Source organism: Pogonomyrmex barbatus, unplaced genomic scaffold, assembly GCF_055798465.1.
Source record: "Pogonomyrmex barbatus isolate J1 unplaced genomic scaffold, ASM5579846v1 scaffold3, whole genome shotgun sequence".
NCBI lineage: Eukaryota > Metazoa > Arthropoda > Insecta > Hymenoptera > Formicidae > Pogonomyrmex > Pogonomyrmex barbatus.
In genome coordinates, this window is record NW_028297127.1 from 18,716,911 (window position 1) to 18,732,058 (window position 15,148).

At 31.4% G+C, this 15,148-nt stretch overlaps 3 protein-coding genes across 7 annotated transcripts; 1 reads left to right on the plus strand and 2 right to left on the minus strand.

The window, feature by feature from the left end:
- Nucleotides 1–192: 192 nt before the first annotated feature.
- Nucleotides 193–4,327, plus strand: Arp2 (Actin-related protein 2). 5 transcript variants are annotated; one of them, XM_011639708.2, is made up of 10 exons: nucleotides 193–391; nucleotides 468–637; nucleotides 779–889; nucleotides 1,381–1,398; nucleotides 1,891–1,908; nucleotides 2,455–2,534; nucleotides 2,608–2,743; nucleotides 2,814–3,173; nucleotides 3,273–3,551; nucleotides 3,634–4,327. In XM_011639708.2, exons 2-10 carry the CDS (start codon nucleotides 590–592, stop codon nucleotides 3,802–3,804), a joined length of 1,221 nt encoding a protein of 406 aa, XP_011638010.1. In that variant the 5' UTR covers nucleotides 193–391; nucleotides 468–589; the 3' UTR covers nucleotides 3,805–4,327. The 5 variants fall into 5 exon arrangements, with proteins under 5 accessions (XP_011638010.1, XP_011638012.1, XP_011638011.1 ...); XM_011639710.2 differs by lacking the exon at nucleotides 1,891–1,908; XM_011639709.3 differs by lacking the exon at nucleotides 1,381–1,398 and having other exon boundaries at nucleotides 194–391.
- Nucleotides 4,328–5,409: 1,082 nt separating this feature from the next.
- cert (ceramide transfer protein) lies at nucleotides 5,410–10,025 on the minus strand. The gene is made up of 8 exons (XM_011639706.3): nucleotides 9,410–10,025; nucleotides 9,192–9,311; nucleotides 8,791–9,028; nucleotides 8,328–8,611; nucleotides 7,081–7,248; nucleotides 6,515–6,946; nucleotides 6,303–6,435; nucleotides 5,410–6,113 (listed from the first exon to the last, which is right to left on the minus strand). The coding sequence occupies exons 1-8, from the start codon at nucleotides 9,680–9,682 to the stop codon at nucleotides 5,986–5,988; spliced, it is 1,776 nt and encodes a 591-aa protein (XP_011638008.2). The 5' UTR covers nucleotides 9,683–10,025; the 3' UTR covers nucleotides 5,410–5,985.
- A 1,276-nt stretch (nucleotides 10,026–11,301) lies between these two features.
- On the minus strand, nucleotides 11,302–14,662 carry LOC105427793 (uncharacterized). The gene is made up of 9 exons (XM_089080297.1): nucleotides 14,063–14,662; nucleotides 13,721–13,779; nucleotides 13,483–13,622; nucleotides 13,278–13,368; nucleotides 12,972–13,024; nucleotides 12,599–12,888; nucleotides 12,240–12,517; nucleotides 12,002–12,121; nucleotides 11,302–11,909 (listed from the first exon to the last, which is right to left on the minus strand). Exons 1-9 carry the CDS (start codon nucleotides 14,147–14,149, stop codon nucleotides 11,531–11,533), a joined length of 1,497 nt encoding a protein of 498 aa, XP_088936423.1. The 5' UTR covers nucleotides 14,150–14,662; the 3' UTR covers nucleotides 11,302–11,530.
- Between the last annotated feature and the right edge of the window lie 486 nt (nucleotides 14,663–15,148).

Genomic DNA, 15,148 nt, shown 5'->3' on the forward strand with positions numbered 1-15,148 from the left:
CTCTCTATCTATCTATCTATCTTTCTGTCTCTCTCTCTCTATCTTTCTGTCTCTCTCTCTCTATCTTTCTGTCTCTCTCTATCTATCTTTCTGTCTCTCTCTCTATCTTTCTGTCTCTCTCTCTCTCTCTCTATCTATCTATCTATCTTTCTGTCTCTCTCTCTTTCTCTCTCTCTCTCTCTATCTATCTATCTTTCTGTCTCTCTCGCACAACAATGGCAGCTCTCGATTTGAGTTTACTCGGATCTGCTCGTCCGCCGTTCTTTGTGTGCACCAAGTGATCCTTCACGTCCGAGGAACGTCGATCTACTTTTCTTTTTCTCCTCTTCAGAAACGAATTTCCATGACAAATTCCGCTTCTCGCGCGGATCATCGACTGTGATACGAAACGGTAACTATGGACAAATGTAACGATTTTGTCGATTTTGATATCGCGCACACCGGTAACGCCCTGTAAACGTCCGCAGATATTAATCATTCGATGGAACTGATATGAGAGCGATTTGAAGGAGAATCAAGAGTGAGAGAGAAAGAGAAAAGAAGGAAGAGAGAGAGAGAGAAAGTACACTTTTGACGGAGTAACATCGAAATGGACAGCAAGGGGAGGAAGATCATTGTCTGTGACAATGGCACAGGGGTAAGAGTTTCTTTCGTTTTTTTTTCTTTTGTGAGTGTTGTCTCACTGTCCTGATTAAGAGAGGATACACTAGATTAATGTGTGCATCACAATGTAGACGATTTGCAAATTTCTGGCACTAGTGCAGTTTTTCTATTATAGTTCGTTAAGTGTGGATACGCTGGTGCTAATTTCCCGGCTCACATATTTCCATCTATAGTTGGCCGACCAATAATCAGAGCTGTCAACAAGATTGGTGACATTGATGTGAAGGTATGTACATCCCTTGCCTCAGACTTCTGATGAGCTCTTATATTTTAAAGATACAGGGCAAGTAATTTTGTCTTGATACAAGTGCCCAAGTAATTAATCATCAAATTTATATCTGCTTTCTGTCAATGTAGATTAACTTTAATCTTTCAGTTTATTTTTTATCTTTTTTTTTTAATCTTTAGAACTAAAAAAGGACAAAAAATAAATTAAACTGCTATTAAAGTTAATCTATATTGATAGAAATAGAGACTACCGAGATATTTTATTCCTAAACGTTTATTTTCTTGTCTATAAATGTAAAGCAACTGTTGGCTATAATAAAATTTTATCAAATCATATAAAAAAAGATATCAAATGTATATTTTTTATATTTATAGAAAGAGGACATAATTTTTTGTGTCAAGTATATAAAGTTTTAGGATATAATTTTTCCAAGCTTCGAACGTATTTAGCAGTATTTAGATGATTAATAAGAACCATTATATTTTCAGCAAGAATATTGCGTTCGTGTAAGTCCATTACATAGTATTACGTCGTGTGCTCCCCCTGCCCCTCTTAGTGCTTAAGTCCGACTGAAAAATAATTCGTATGCTTGTCCACTGATGTTAATAAAAGAATTTGAGAGGCTAGTGTGACATTTACTACTAACAAAAAGGAACCTATATTTAAAATGTAAGATGAACATTAATTGTAGCATTCTAACATTTAATCGTTTGATGAGTTTTATTAACAATCTCTTGGAGTTATGATGTTATTTTTAATCAAGTGATTTTATATTATATTCATTACATGTAATTTTTTTTGCGAGAGATTCCAAAAGAGATTCTTGATAATTTTTGGCAGAAATACTATTTGATGAAACAAAAGAATCGGAAATTGATAGATTTGTAATAATATTGTTTATCTGTAATTTTTATACTTACGTGGGTACTTACGTATGTATCGTACTCTTCCTAATAATTATCTAATGTATTTATGTGTGCTTACATTTGCTCTCGTAGGATGTACTTAACATGCCTGTAAGTTTATTGTACTCTTTTGATGCTATATACATCCATCGCATCGGTGTTTTAATGAGGAGGAATTTTTTTCGACTGTAGGTATGGGAGTAGTATGTTTGATATAATCCGGTAAACTTTTCCGAAGTGCTTAGGTATACACATTTGGAAACTGATTTAACGTAGAAGACTATCAAACATGAATTACATTCCGTAATCTAACTCTGAAATAACATATTATATTATAATTATTATTGACTATAACATTTTATGAAAATATTAGATAATTCCTAATATATCAAAGAATAATCATAAAATGTTTATTCTTTTAATTTTTACCGATTTCATGAAACAAAATTTTATGAAATTACTTTAATTCTTTTATTATATGTCATAAAAGAAATAGATTTATTATACATTATTTTGGGTATTTAACTAATCAGTGTTGTTCAAATACTTAGAATTGTTGTGTCATACTTATTTTTAAAACAATAATATCATCTTTATAAAACATAGTGTATCTTTGTGATGCATGCAGATTTTGATGATCATATATTATTGTCACAGGACTTAATGGTTGGTGATGAAGCGAGTAAACTTCGTTCTATGTTAGAGATAAGTTACCCAATGCAGAATGGAATCGTTAGGTATGTATATCAGGCATATCAGATACTTGCGCTTGTATTTATAAATAGTCGTAATACAATTGATATTTGACAGAAACTGGGAAGACATGTGTCATGTGTGGGACTATACCTTCGGCAAGGAGAAAATGAATATTAATCCTAAAGAATGTAAAATTCTATTAACCGAGCCACCGATGAATCCTATCACGAATAGAGAAAAAATGATCGAGGTAAGATTACGCGCTTCCGAGAAAGTTATATTTGACGTTTTAGAACTTAACCAGCATGACATTATTACAGGTGATGTTTGAGAAGTACGGTTTTGCTGGAACGTACATCGCGATTCAGGCGGTGCTGACATTATACGCTCAAGGACTGATCAGCGGTGTCGTCGTGGATTCAGGTGATGGTGTCACACACATTTGTCCTGTGTTCGAAGAATACGCTTTGCCACATTTGACCAGACGATTAGACATAGCCGGACGCGATATTACAATGTATCTAATTAAATTGTTACTGCTGCGCGGTTATGCATTCAACCATTCGGCCGACTTTGAAACGGTACGAATGCTGAAGGAGAAACTATGTTATATCGGTTATAACATAGAAACGGAAGAAAAGTTAGCTCTTGAAACCACTGTGTTGGTAGAATCCTATACTGTAAGTAAAATATATATTATTCATATATACTTAGTATAATTTTATTAATACTTGAGACGATTTAGAGTCAGATGTGCAAATTATTGTAAATATTTTTAGCTTCCTGACGGACGTGTGATAAAAGTAGGAGGCGAGAGATTTGCAGCACCGGAAGCACTCTTTCAACCTCACTTAATTAATGTCGAGGCGCAAGGAATAGCGGAGCTAGTATTTAGCACAATTCAAGCGGCTGATATCGATATCAGAAGTGAGTTGTATAAGCACATTGTTTTGAGTGGAGGTAGTACAATGTATCCAGGGCTTCCATCGAGGTTAGAGCGAGAGATCAAGCAACTTTATCTTCAAAGAGTATTAAAGAATGATACTACCAAACTAAATGTAAGTTCGTTGTGTAATAAGAAAATTTAGCAATACTGGTACAAATATTGCAAATATTTTATAAATATAAATGTTTTTATAGAAATTTAAAATAAAAATTGAAGACTCACCTCGACGTAAAGACATGGTTTTCATGGGTGGTGCTGTATTAGCAGAAATAACGAAGGATCGAGATTCCGTGTGGATAACGCGGGAGGAATACGAAGAGAAGGGTCTCAGTGTATTAAAAAAGTTAGGCTCTTACGAATCATAAGGAAAGTCATAGTAATGTAGGTTATAACATTTTTAACGGGTAATCAAGTGTTTTTTAAAGAAATGTCGTTCTTGAGAGTTAGATTCGCGCAGCAGTTTTATGATTTGTTATATAATTGTACAACAATTGTAAAACAAAATACTTTAAAAGACTTATTTAGCTGTTTGATATTAACTCACAATTCTTTTTCGATTGAATGTGATAACTTCAATTAAATATAAACAGATAAAAAATTTTCAACGCATCATTCCAGTAAAACACTGGATATAAATATTGATTTAATAAAATGATTTTTTTTGCCATGTTTCAAATAGTTGTATTTGATTAAAATAGTTCGTCAATCAGGTATGGAATACTATTGCATTTAATGTGTATTTATAACTCTCAGGTAAATGTTCAACATATCGATTAATTTTTATTGTTTCTTACGATGATACCTGATGAAAACTTCATTCCTGTTTCTTTGTATTTATGTTGAACTCTTCTTTAAAAAGTGTAAATATAATTGAAGTTGTAAAAATCATTTTATTCAGTGTGAAATACTATTTGCCTTTTCATTATAATATGTAAAAAAAAGAACTGCAAGAATGATCGACGTTTGACTTTGTATTTGAAGTCTTTTACACATACGTATACATGTTATGAAACATGAGTTATACGTAATATATAAAAAAAATAGTAATCTATTGTTAAGAAATGTTTGAAAGAAATTAAATGGTTGGATTGTATATATGCAATGTTAAGATATTTGTAATTTTTTCTTATTATAAGCGATAATGCATAGAACTGTACAGAGAAAGCATTGGTAGAATTCTAATTTGATACATTGCAAAATATTTTACAACAGAATGATTTTGAGTTAGTCAGCTCTTCATATTGTCATGCTTGTTTATACGCTCATTGTTCATGTCATATTTATACATAAGTTTGCAATTTTTTAATTTTATCCGATCACATAATAACTTATATTTGATATATATATATATACATTATATATATATATATATATATATTGTCATTATTATTTTATGCAACATGTAAAATTAAATGCATTTACATTTAAATATTTTTTTGTTGAATATACAAGTTGTACAGGTAAATACAATTTTTTATAGTTATTTTCTATTTTTAAAAATCATGTTATCATTTGCTAAACATATGCTTCTTAGAATTTTATAGATGCTGAAATAGGATATTTATTATTCAGAATTTAATAATATCTCATTTAATTATATATTCTCTAAAGTTAAAATTTTTTATTGAATTATCTGATAATATATCTTGAAAAAATGAATTAATTCATTCACTGCCTACGATCTATAAGCGGGTCGATCTACTTCGTAGAACTGAGAAGGCTAGAGTCGAGATTTCGCTATCTTAGTAGTCTTCTCTGCACCAGTAAATGTATTAGAGTATTTTGTACATTGTATATACATGATATAGAATAATTCTTTACGTTTCATTTAACTGACAAAAATAAATTTGTTTCTCAAAGAAACATTCACGTTTCTTCATTCTAATATCTTTACTGTACGAGATGAAAGGTTTGATGAATGACATGATGTGTGGAAACGATTGTTATTTTATAATAAATCTACAACAGTCTTTTTATTACGTTTTTCTATATGACCTTTATATCGCATAGCAATGTACACATTTTTATGTACGAATAAAAATAACGGTATAATCTGATATCATACAGCATTTAATTGTAGATTGTAATATGTAACAAGAGATAAATATGTATATGAATCCAATTTTTGTTAAAGATTTGTACAATTGGATTCTGCTATAGCGTTCTGTATAACAAATAACAGGATGTTACACGAAAGAGGAAAAGGATAGTTTGTAAACGGTGCTGCAGCCACGCGTGCTTTCATCAAAGTTAGTTTTTTCAGTGTATGCAATTATCATACACTCTCACTTATAATCATAAATGGCTTTTAATATAACGGTTCGTTTTTCCCGTTCGTAAGCTATATAAGTCGATTATCTTAAGCAAATAAAAAAAAAAGGTAATATACAAAACGGTTTCACTTACGTCGTAATGGCCGTTCTATAATCCCTACAGTATGTAACAATACAAACTTGTTTTTACAGTAATCACGTGAAGACACTTCGAGATAGTGAATAAGGAATTGGATGGAAAACATTGAAGTTCTTTGCTTTTTCTTATCACATTCAGAATGTGATTGGCTTGTTTTTGCATTGATCGATACAAAAGTTCGTGAAACGCTTGAGGAACTTTGGATACTCTCTCTTGTAAACAGCCCGCAAAACAGATGCAGGAGCCCATCCACCTGGATTTACTAAAATTCAAAACAAAATATTAGTATAGAAAGAAGAAAGCCGAGTATATATGTAATATACAATTTCTCTTCTACAATTAAATACATCTAATAACAGCAAAAATTATTGAATTTTATTCAGACATATTAGATACATCAATTATAATAGTTAATAAAAATTAAAACATTAACGAATGTTAATATACTAACCAACTGAACAATATGTTATTTTACACGTAATATTTTCCCTCTTTATTTCTTCCTCGTCCTTCGGGGGATCGATGAATGTTTGGCATACCAAACAAACCGTCAGATAAACTCTCACGCATTTACCCGCGTTTGGCTACAACGATCATTTCACTTAATGATGTTGAAATCTAATTCGATAAGTAAGGAAATTTTCCGTGTCAAATAATACATACCGGATAATCAGGATGTTCAGTACTGTGATTACAGACTATCCACAGATCATGAGCGTCGCGATCTTGATCATCGGACACTCGGCGTATGTGCGACCAGAATAACGCATCTCGTTGACTCGCTGGCCAGATGCGTTTGTGCGTTTGCAAAAATAATAATGTATCCTTGGAAATGTTTTCGACAACTGTCATGTCTTCCAAAGTGGCTTCCCAACCGCTTCTGTACTCAGGACTGAAGAATATCTTGCAAACCTCATGACCGGTCACTCCTTTGACGACGTGACACGCTTTGAGAGGATCTACGACCAACCCGTCAGCCTCCTCTTCTCGCCGGTACATTCGCATATCACCATCTTCAGCGAACAATTGCCAACCACCCGCTCCACCTACGCCGAGTCGGGCATAATGCAACTGTTCCATCGTAATTTTCTCTATCTGTAAACGGAACAAAATGTAAGATATGAGAGCTTCTGTTAAATATACAACAAACATGTAGATAATTAACAATTAGTATTAAAAATTGACACTGTTAATTAAGAATTTATTTACAATCGAGAAATATAAATTACCTCTGGCCATAGCTTGTGCGTAGACGCTGTTGTGGCAGGGGATGTCAAAATCGAAACAGATTTATGTTTTAAACGATCCCTTAGTTGATTCTCCTCCTCGATTTTATCCAGACCCGTTTCGACAGCATCGTAAAATTCTTCGTCGCAAAGAGCGCTGTGCGGACCTTCCTTAAATATCAAGTGTCAAACGTTATTGAAATAAATTACTAATTTTAACGCGTATTTATCTCTCTGGATCTTAATTCATAATTCATTGTACACAAATACGTAAAAAAAATGTATGCACATTTAAATATCGTTATTTTGCAAATTCGTTATTTTTATTTATAATAGTGTACATAATCACGAACTCACATTATAAAACTTTATCTTCAATTTCATCCTTTAATAAAAAAATTTGAAACTTTAAGTATTTATATGTATTTATATGAAGCGTAAATATGTAAGTCTATATGTATTCTTTAGTAGTCTGAAAGATACTAAACGGGTGAAAGATTTCCAAAGTAGTGACCTTATACGCAATTGCGAAATATAGGTAGAAACAAATTTCTCTTACTTTCTAATATATAAACGTTACTTATGTCATTTAGAGACACAGTATGATGTAAGATGACTTTATCATAAGTTAAAAAATGCTATCGTCATCAATATTTGATGAAAAATTCATAATACTAAAAAAAAATTTAAAGAAAAATAATTAGCATATAAATATGGATGAAAAAATAAAAATTGAAAATAAATAATTTTAACAAATTCTTATATTTAAAAATGTAATTAAAAGATGATAAAATTTCTCAAAAAATTTTGGAAAATAATTTACATAATAATTGAATGTAGAAATATACTCAACACGAAGTATTTTTTAATGTAATATATAAAATATGATTTATCAATTTTATATGCATCTTTCTAATTTTTATTTTGTTTAAAGCTATCATGATAGTTATACAAATATATTGCTGTTCAAGTGTTGTATATAGTGTTATATAATGATGGACAAACAACTTGAACAGATACATGATATCCATAAATAAATATTACAATCTCACAATTATATTATACAAAAGTATTTTTCAACTTTTAAATCTTTTTTTCATGTTTCTCCATTCTATTATTATAATATATAGAAATGTATTGTAAGTACCTATATAACTATAAATATTTGAATATACTTTCAAAATCTCAAAATAAAATAGAAATTGTATGTGGCAACGAGATTGAAAAAGAAACTCTTGTAAAAACTCAACCTCGTAATCAGGACCTCCGTGAATAAGGACCCTGGGTCTTGGAGAACCGTTATGATGCATGGCAACTTGGTCTTTCAGAGCTTTATAAAGTTCTTGTAACTTTCGTTTCTTTTCGACTTCCTTCTCCCATCTACGGCGCCATGCATCCTCTCTCTGCACCATCAATTCGACGCAATGCTGTAAGGTTGCCAACACTCCCTCGCTGGTGGCCTTAAATGTTATCGCTTCTCCTTTGAAATCCACTGATTGTTCGGCTGGATCAAACATTGTCTCAATTTTCTTTTCTGAAATTTATCGCAATAAGATTGAGCAAATGCATTAAAGCTTTTCCCATATGTTTCATATGTATTCTAATAATATAAATTATAGATTATGATTATATATAATTAAAAACATTATGAATTTACTCCAAATTATTTAGAATAAGAGACAGAACAGATGTTCATGAATTAAAAATTATTACCTTCCTTGGAAGTATTCTTGGCATTTTCTGCACAATTATCAAAATATTTTTGCAGAGTATCAATTTGCTTGATTAGAATATCCCGGAAGGTTTCAATTTCGGCCAATTTTTCCTTTAATCCTCTAATACCACGTTTAGTGAGACTACCAGCGCTCGTTGTTGATTGTGTATTTGACACGAGCGAAATGGCACTACCATGTCGTTTGAGACTATTCTCGCTCCCATATCCAGATTCTGACTGCAAGCAAAAATTACTGATTTCCATGTACAATTCAATTTGGTAATATCTTGGTAATATCTTGATTCACAGATAACAAATCTTATATGTTAGATTATAGAATTAAAATTTATGTAAATTAAATTTCTATGTGTAACATAATACTACTGCGTCGTATAATTACCTTGTAAGATTTCAAGACATCTACCCATCGCTGCTTCTCCTCCGGACTGTTCGCCCTTAAATACCAAACCAAGCAGTCGTTTACCGACACATCGAATCTGCATTCATCAAACTGATGAGCCTGTTAACACGGACAAATTAATGAAAAAATACTCTCAGCCGTTGCTATCACATCAGACGCGTTCAACAAGATAGATCTACCTGGGCACAACCTCTCACCTTGATATTAGCTTTGTACAGACTAATCGAGCCACGACACCCGTATCCGCTGTCCTGCTCCGATTTGTAATAAGACAAAGTACCATCTTTGAGTACAATAAATCTAGTTTGCCAGCCATGTATGTAATTTGTCCATTTGGATAGTGTACCCTGAAGTTCCGGAACTATGACTCCGTCGGAATCGTCGTCATCGCCATCGATCTCGGTGTCAATGATGCACTCGACGTCCTCGTTACCGAGGCTCCGTGGTATCTCCACCACCTCGTCGACCATTCTTAACGGTCTCGATTGCGACACTTCTTGGTCTAGCGCTCGTCTGGCCGAGCACTTCCCAACATCACCCGCGAGGCGGAACAGAAGCTGAAGAAACCGAGCGCGAAATCACATGAAACTAACGACTCTAGTCCCGTTCGTCGCGTAGCGAGTGGTTGGAGAGGCGGGAGGGAAATACGGAACACGCGGAGCGGATCGACGGGTCGTCGCGGCCGTGACAGGACGTCTCAAAACATCATCTTTTGACAACTGACGTACATAACCTGTACTGAATATTCCTTAGCAGGCGAGACGAAGGGACGGAAGGAGGGAAGCGCGAGTACACTACGCGTTATGAGAGTGAAGCGATTGAGAGGAAAGGGAGAGGACGATGATATCAAGGCTACGTTCCAATGTTTCACTGCAGTACTGAAAATATATAGTTCATGTCACGTATATTATGGATTTTCAATGCTGGCAGTGAATATCGGAACGTAGCCCAAGCCGCTATCACATGGTTTTAATTGTGGTATGTACATACGTCCTCTGTCTTTTGGTAAGCGATATGATGCTTAATAATATGTGTATAGTCTTTTATCGTAGTGCGCTTACCTTGAACATTAACCTTCTATTTAACGACAAATTAACTAAAGATACATGAAATGTAGCAGTTGATCGTTCTAGAACGCAGAAGAATTCAGCCGTTTCAAACCCTACACTACGAATGAAATAGCATTGGCTGTGTTCAGCAGAGAAAGCAGATGAGTGAGCGCTCAGAGATTTTTCAATATGATTGGTCCTTGCCTTTAGATCTTCGTTGAATGTAAGTGTAGAAACCAATCATAATAAAAAATCACTGAACGCTCACTGAGCGCTCTTCTTTCTCTGCTGAACGCAGCCATTGGCTGTGTTTAGCAGGAAAAGCAGCTTTGCAACTGTTGTAAAATCCTTTAATATAATTTATACATTGAGATCCATGAGGAACTAATGGCAAAAACCAATCAGATCAAAGATTTTTTTCAACAGTTGCAAAGCTGCTTTCTCTGCTGAACGTAGTCATTTACTTGACCAATTAGAATTAAAAAGGGCAAAGATTTCTTCGTTCTGATTGGACAAGTAAATGTTACTCTGTTCGTCGAATAGATTTTCCAAACGTATTTTATTAAAATGATGTAAATTAATGACATAAATTAATGATTTTTAACATAAATATTTTATAAGATCATTAATTTATATCAATAGTCGATAATATCGATATTATATTTAATTATCTTAAGTTCTTCCAGACTTCTTTGATAATCACGAAAATTTATCTAAAATTGACGATTTTTTATAATATTCCATGTAGTGGAGCGATGTGTTTCGTAATTTTTGAATTGACGATCACTTCTTCGCTTCTTTTTTTCATAATTTCAAATTTATATTGCATCTTTTACTGAATTCGAGTTACGTATTATTTTCGCAAATCATCTTGGCCTGTATTAGACTTATAAAGAACATATAAAAGGCCATATAAAAGAAATAATAGTAACGATAGTTCGACAACATTCGATGGGTTCAACTATTTCAAATTTTGAATGTTCTCGAATGCTTGTGCAATGTTGCATTTCGTCAGGGATTGAAAATTCGAACATGAGTAATACAATCTAATGCGGCAATTTTAATGATTATATAAATGATTATATAAATGATATTTTTTTTACAATGGTGAAATTTGCATGTTGTTATAAACTGTTATTTTCTAAAATTGATTGAAAATGTGAACAAAAATTCATACTTAAGATCGTAACATTAAAATTAACTTGATATATGAAAATCTACATCTATTAATCTTGATGGTTTTCTATTACAGCGTCAATAGTCATATTATTAAAAATTGGTTATAATTTGCTTAGATACAGTGAACTGGCAATATATATCCGAAAGATTAGACGCCATGTAACCATCGCTCAGAAGCTTTACATCTTCGCAAGACAGCAAATTTATAACTCCAGGCGGTATCTCGGTTTTCAAGAATATATCACAATACTGCACTAGATTAGGTGTTTTCGCAGTACATATGATAATGACGGTATTACCGATGATCAAGCTCTGTATCAATTTACGAAATAGAACAGTTTCATCCTTCTCCATGAGCGTAATAATGCCTTTCGGCTTACGGATTCTTGTTACCTTGCTTTGAAAATAAAATTGCATAAATTCGTACCAATACGGAAATTTGATCCATTTTATTACTATTTCCGACAATCTGAAATTATTAAATAAAAAAAGAAGATAATGTATCAGATGTTTCGTAAGAAGATATTTCATATTACAAGAGACACAATTATTTTAATGTACCTGCTATCTTTTATGGCAGATGCTAATGTGGACAATGCTTGTATTCTGAATTGAGTAGACTGGGAACTCCAATCTTTGTATGCTTTCCTGGATGATGCAACGCATCTAATAATATCGTCTCTAGAGTAAATCAATTACGAATGAATCAATTACAAATATACCAAGTCACTATTAGATTTTGTAAAAGTTAAAAACGATTTGGTATTTAAAACACAATGAGAAATATGGAAATTTATACCTCGTTGCTTGTGCCTTTATAACATTATTTTGTATCCAATAAGTATCGTTTACAGGTTTTTGCCATACACCATCATAAAACATATAATCATAAAACGGATTTGGAGATTTTTTTAAAGGTTTTTTGTTTTTTAAGGTTGTTGGCTGTATAGTGCTTATTATATACTGATCTTCATCCGAATGATGAAGTTGCTTATTGCGGACTTGGAATGTTTCCATATGAGGCATACATAAAACAACATCTTGGAAAGGCATCATATTTATGAATACAAAGTTTCTCTGTCAAAAAGAAAATTGTTAACTGTTATTGTGTTCAAAACGATTTAACAATATCGTATTACTTATAATAAGCAAATATACATCTAAGGATGCTGCTAAATTCTTGGCAGCTACAATATCCTCGGACCATATGCATGTTATATTTATTTTACAAAGTACAGGAGGCGTCAGTAACTCTTCCTTAAATTGAAACGCATGAATGGGACACTTGAACTTCTTAAAATATTGAGTTACAAGTGATACAAAATTCTTTTCTATCGATTTTGACACCCAAATTTGATTAAAATTTTGAAAGTTGTCTAACCACTTTAATTCACAAATAACTGCATACAAGTCTGAATCTTCAAAAAGTATTACGTCCACGATTTGACCTATATAAATTTGTAGAATCTTAATTAAAAGAAATGAAAATAGGATTTCAATTATATTCCAAATATGTTTTCCATTTTCTTACGTGAAAGAAGTGGTTTGTACCGTTTATATATATCACTTATCAATGAATTTTTACTGAAATATATAAAGACAAATATATAAAGTATCAATTTTGAAAGTTTTCGTGTATTAGATATATTTGTTAATTTGAAATTATTAAAGTTTTTAGATAAAGTAAAAATAAGAAATAATATTTGATAATCAACTTTATACTTTTTGACCTATTTAACTTATTTATATAAATTATAATATTCATTTTTACTCAAAAGAAAATATCGATTATGTTTAATAAATATAATTAGTATGCAAATTTTGATTATATATTTACATGAGCATATTTTCAAAGAATAATTGCACTTCCTTTTTTATATATAAATTGAGTATTGATATCAGTATCATAATCCTAGACTCATTATTTTCTAAAAGAAAAACCAGAATTGTAGAAGAGAGAGAATAACTTAATTTGTTCTTATGAAGATAAGAATGTCATTAAGAGAATAATATTAAATATTCTTGAGATTGTGTGATATTACCAGATATATTGTCTTTGTATTCATATGTGTGTAAACTTTTATAAGTGAATATCAGTTTGTCAATATAATAAAGTGTATCTACATGATTAAAGACAGATTTCGTATTTTTATCATTTATTAACGCTATCGCGTGATTAAGTCTGCAAATTCAAAAAGTAAATATTGAAAATAGGAACAAATAGATAAAAATTTGTCGTATGCGTCCTAAAACTAAACGCTCGTTTATTAATATTATTACCTCTGTATTATATCATTAGTGTTAGGAGTTTCTATCATTGGCAATATTTTAAGCCTCTCCTGAAAATAAATATATAAATATATAAAATGAGTATTAGACATTTCAAGGAAAACAAATAACTTTACAAGGCAAGATTAGCGATTTATATATTTTGCAACTGTTGGAAGTTTTCTATGCTAAAATTGGATCTAGGTTTAAAAGAATAATCCAATCTCAATATAGAAAATTTCAAACATTTGTCAAAATAAATGTTCTGCTAGTCTTTGATTCATCATTTTTCAATATCAATGATAAATTTGCGATGTGCTGATAAATGCAGTTCACACATGGATTAAAACTCACTTGTCTTGCACACTTATGTTCGATGTAGTCTAGTTCCTTATAATATTTTGACATTAAATTAATACGTGGTTGCTTTGATATACGCATTTTGGCAATAGGTATCTATTAAAAAATATAATTAAGAAAATATTGTGTCTCCGTGTAGTTTATCTAATTTAAAAGCAGAAATAAACTCGTGAAAAAGGAAAAGGTATTTGCTCTTGAAGTGAGATCTAAAATCGACATTAAACAACTGTTTATGTAAATTTATCATTTGATCTAATAACCGACCAAGAAAAGACGTTATTATTAACAGGATGTTATCGAGTGACATAAATAATATTGTTCACTTAAGTTTCGATCTCCGATATCCAAAACAATATTGTATATAATATAATCGGCGTTGTATTCTGTTAGAATTTTATCGATAAAACTTATAGCGAATTAGAAAATTTGTTTTCGATAGATTTCACTGGAATAAATCTGATTCTTTAATATAAATATGCAATAACGCACATAACGCTCTTTTTTTCAACTTTTCTATAATTTTGTAAATGTGTGTATTTTCATGCGTAGAACATTTTCTGAGAAAGAAAATTGCTTTGCAACTGTTGAAGTCTGCCGAATGCACCTGCTGTTACGTCATATTGTATTTTTATTGTTTAAATTATTATTTACAATAAAAAATCTCTGATTAATGGCTGCGTTTAGCAGAAAAAGCAAATATATCTTACATTATATGTACTGTTATATATTTTTTAAATTGATTTATATATTTAATTAAATCTCGCGAGGAAGGAAGTGCAATAACCAATCATATATTAAAAATCTTATAACACTCGCAAAGCTGCTTTTTCTATTGAATGCAACCAGTGTGTTCAGCGAATCGTCGACGAGATGCTATTAACGATCTCATAAAAGTTCGCGAGACCACGCATAAGCATTAAAATTTTGAATAATTAGTCTATGTAATGTAATGTAATATTAATTCTTGACATTTACATTTTTGCAAAAAAATTATATATATATATATAAAATACTAATTTTTTTGCAAAAATATATATATCTTATATATTTATATATATATATATATAAAATTTAAGAGCT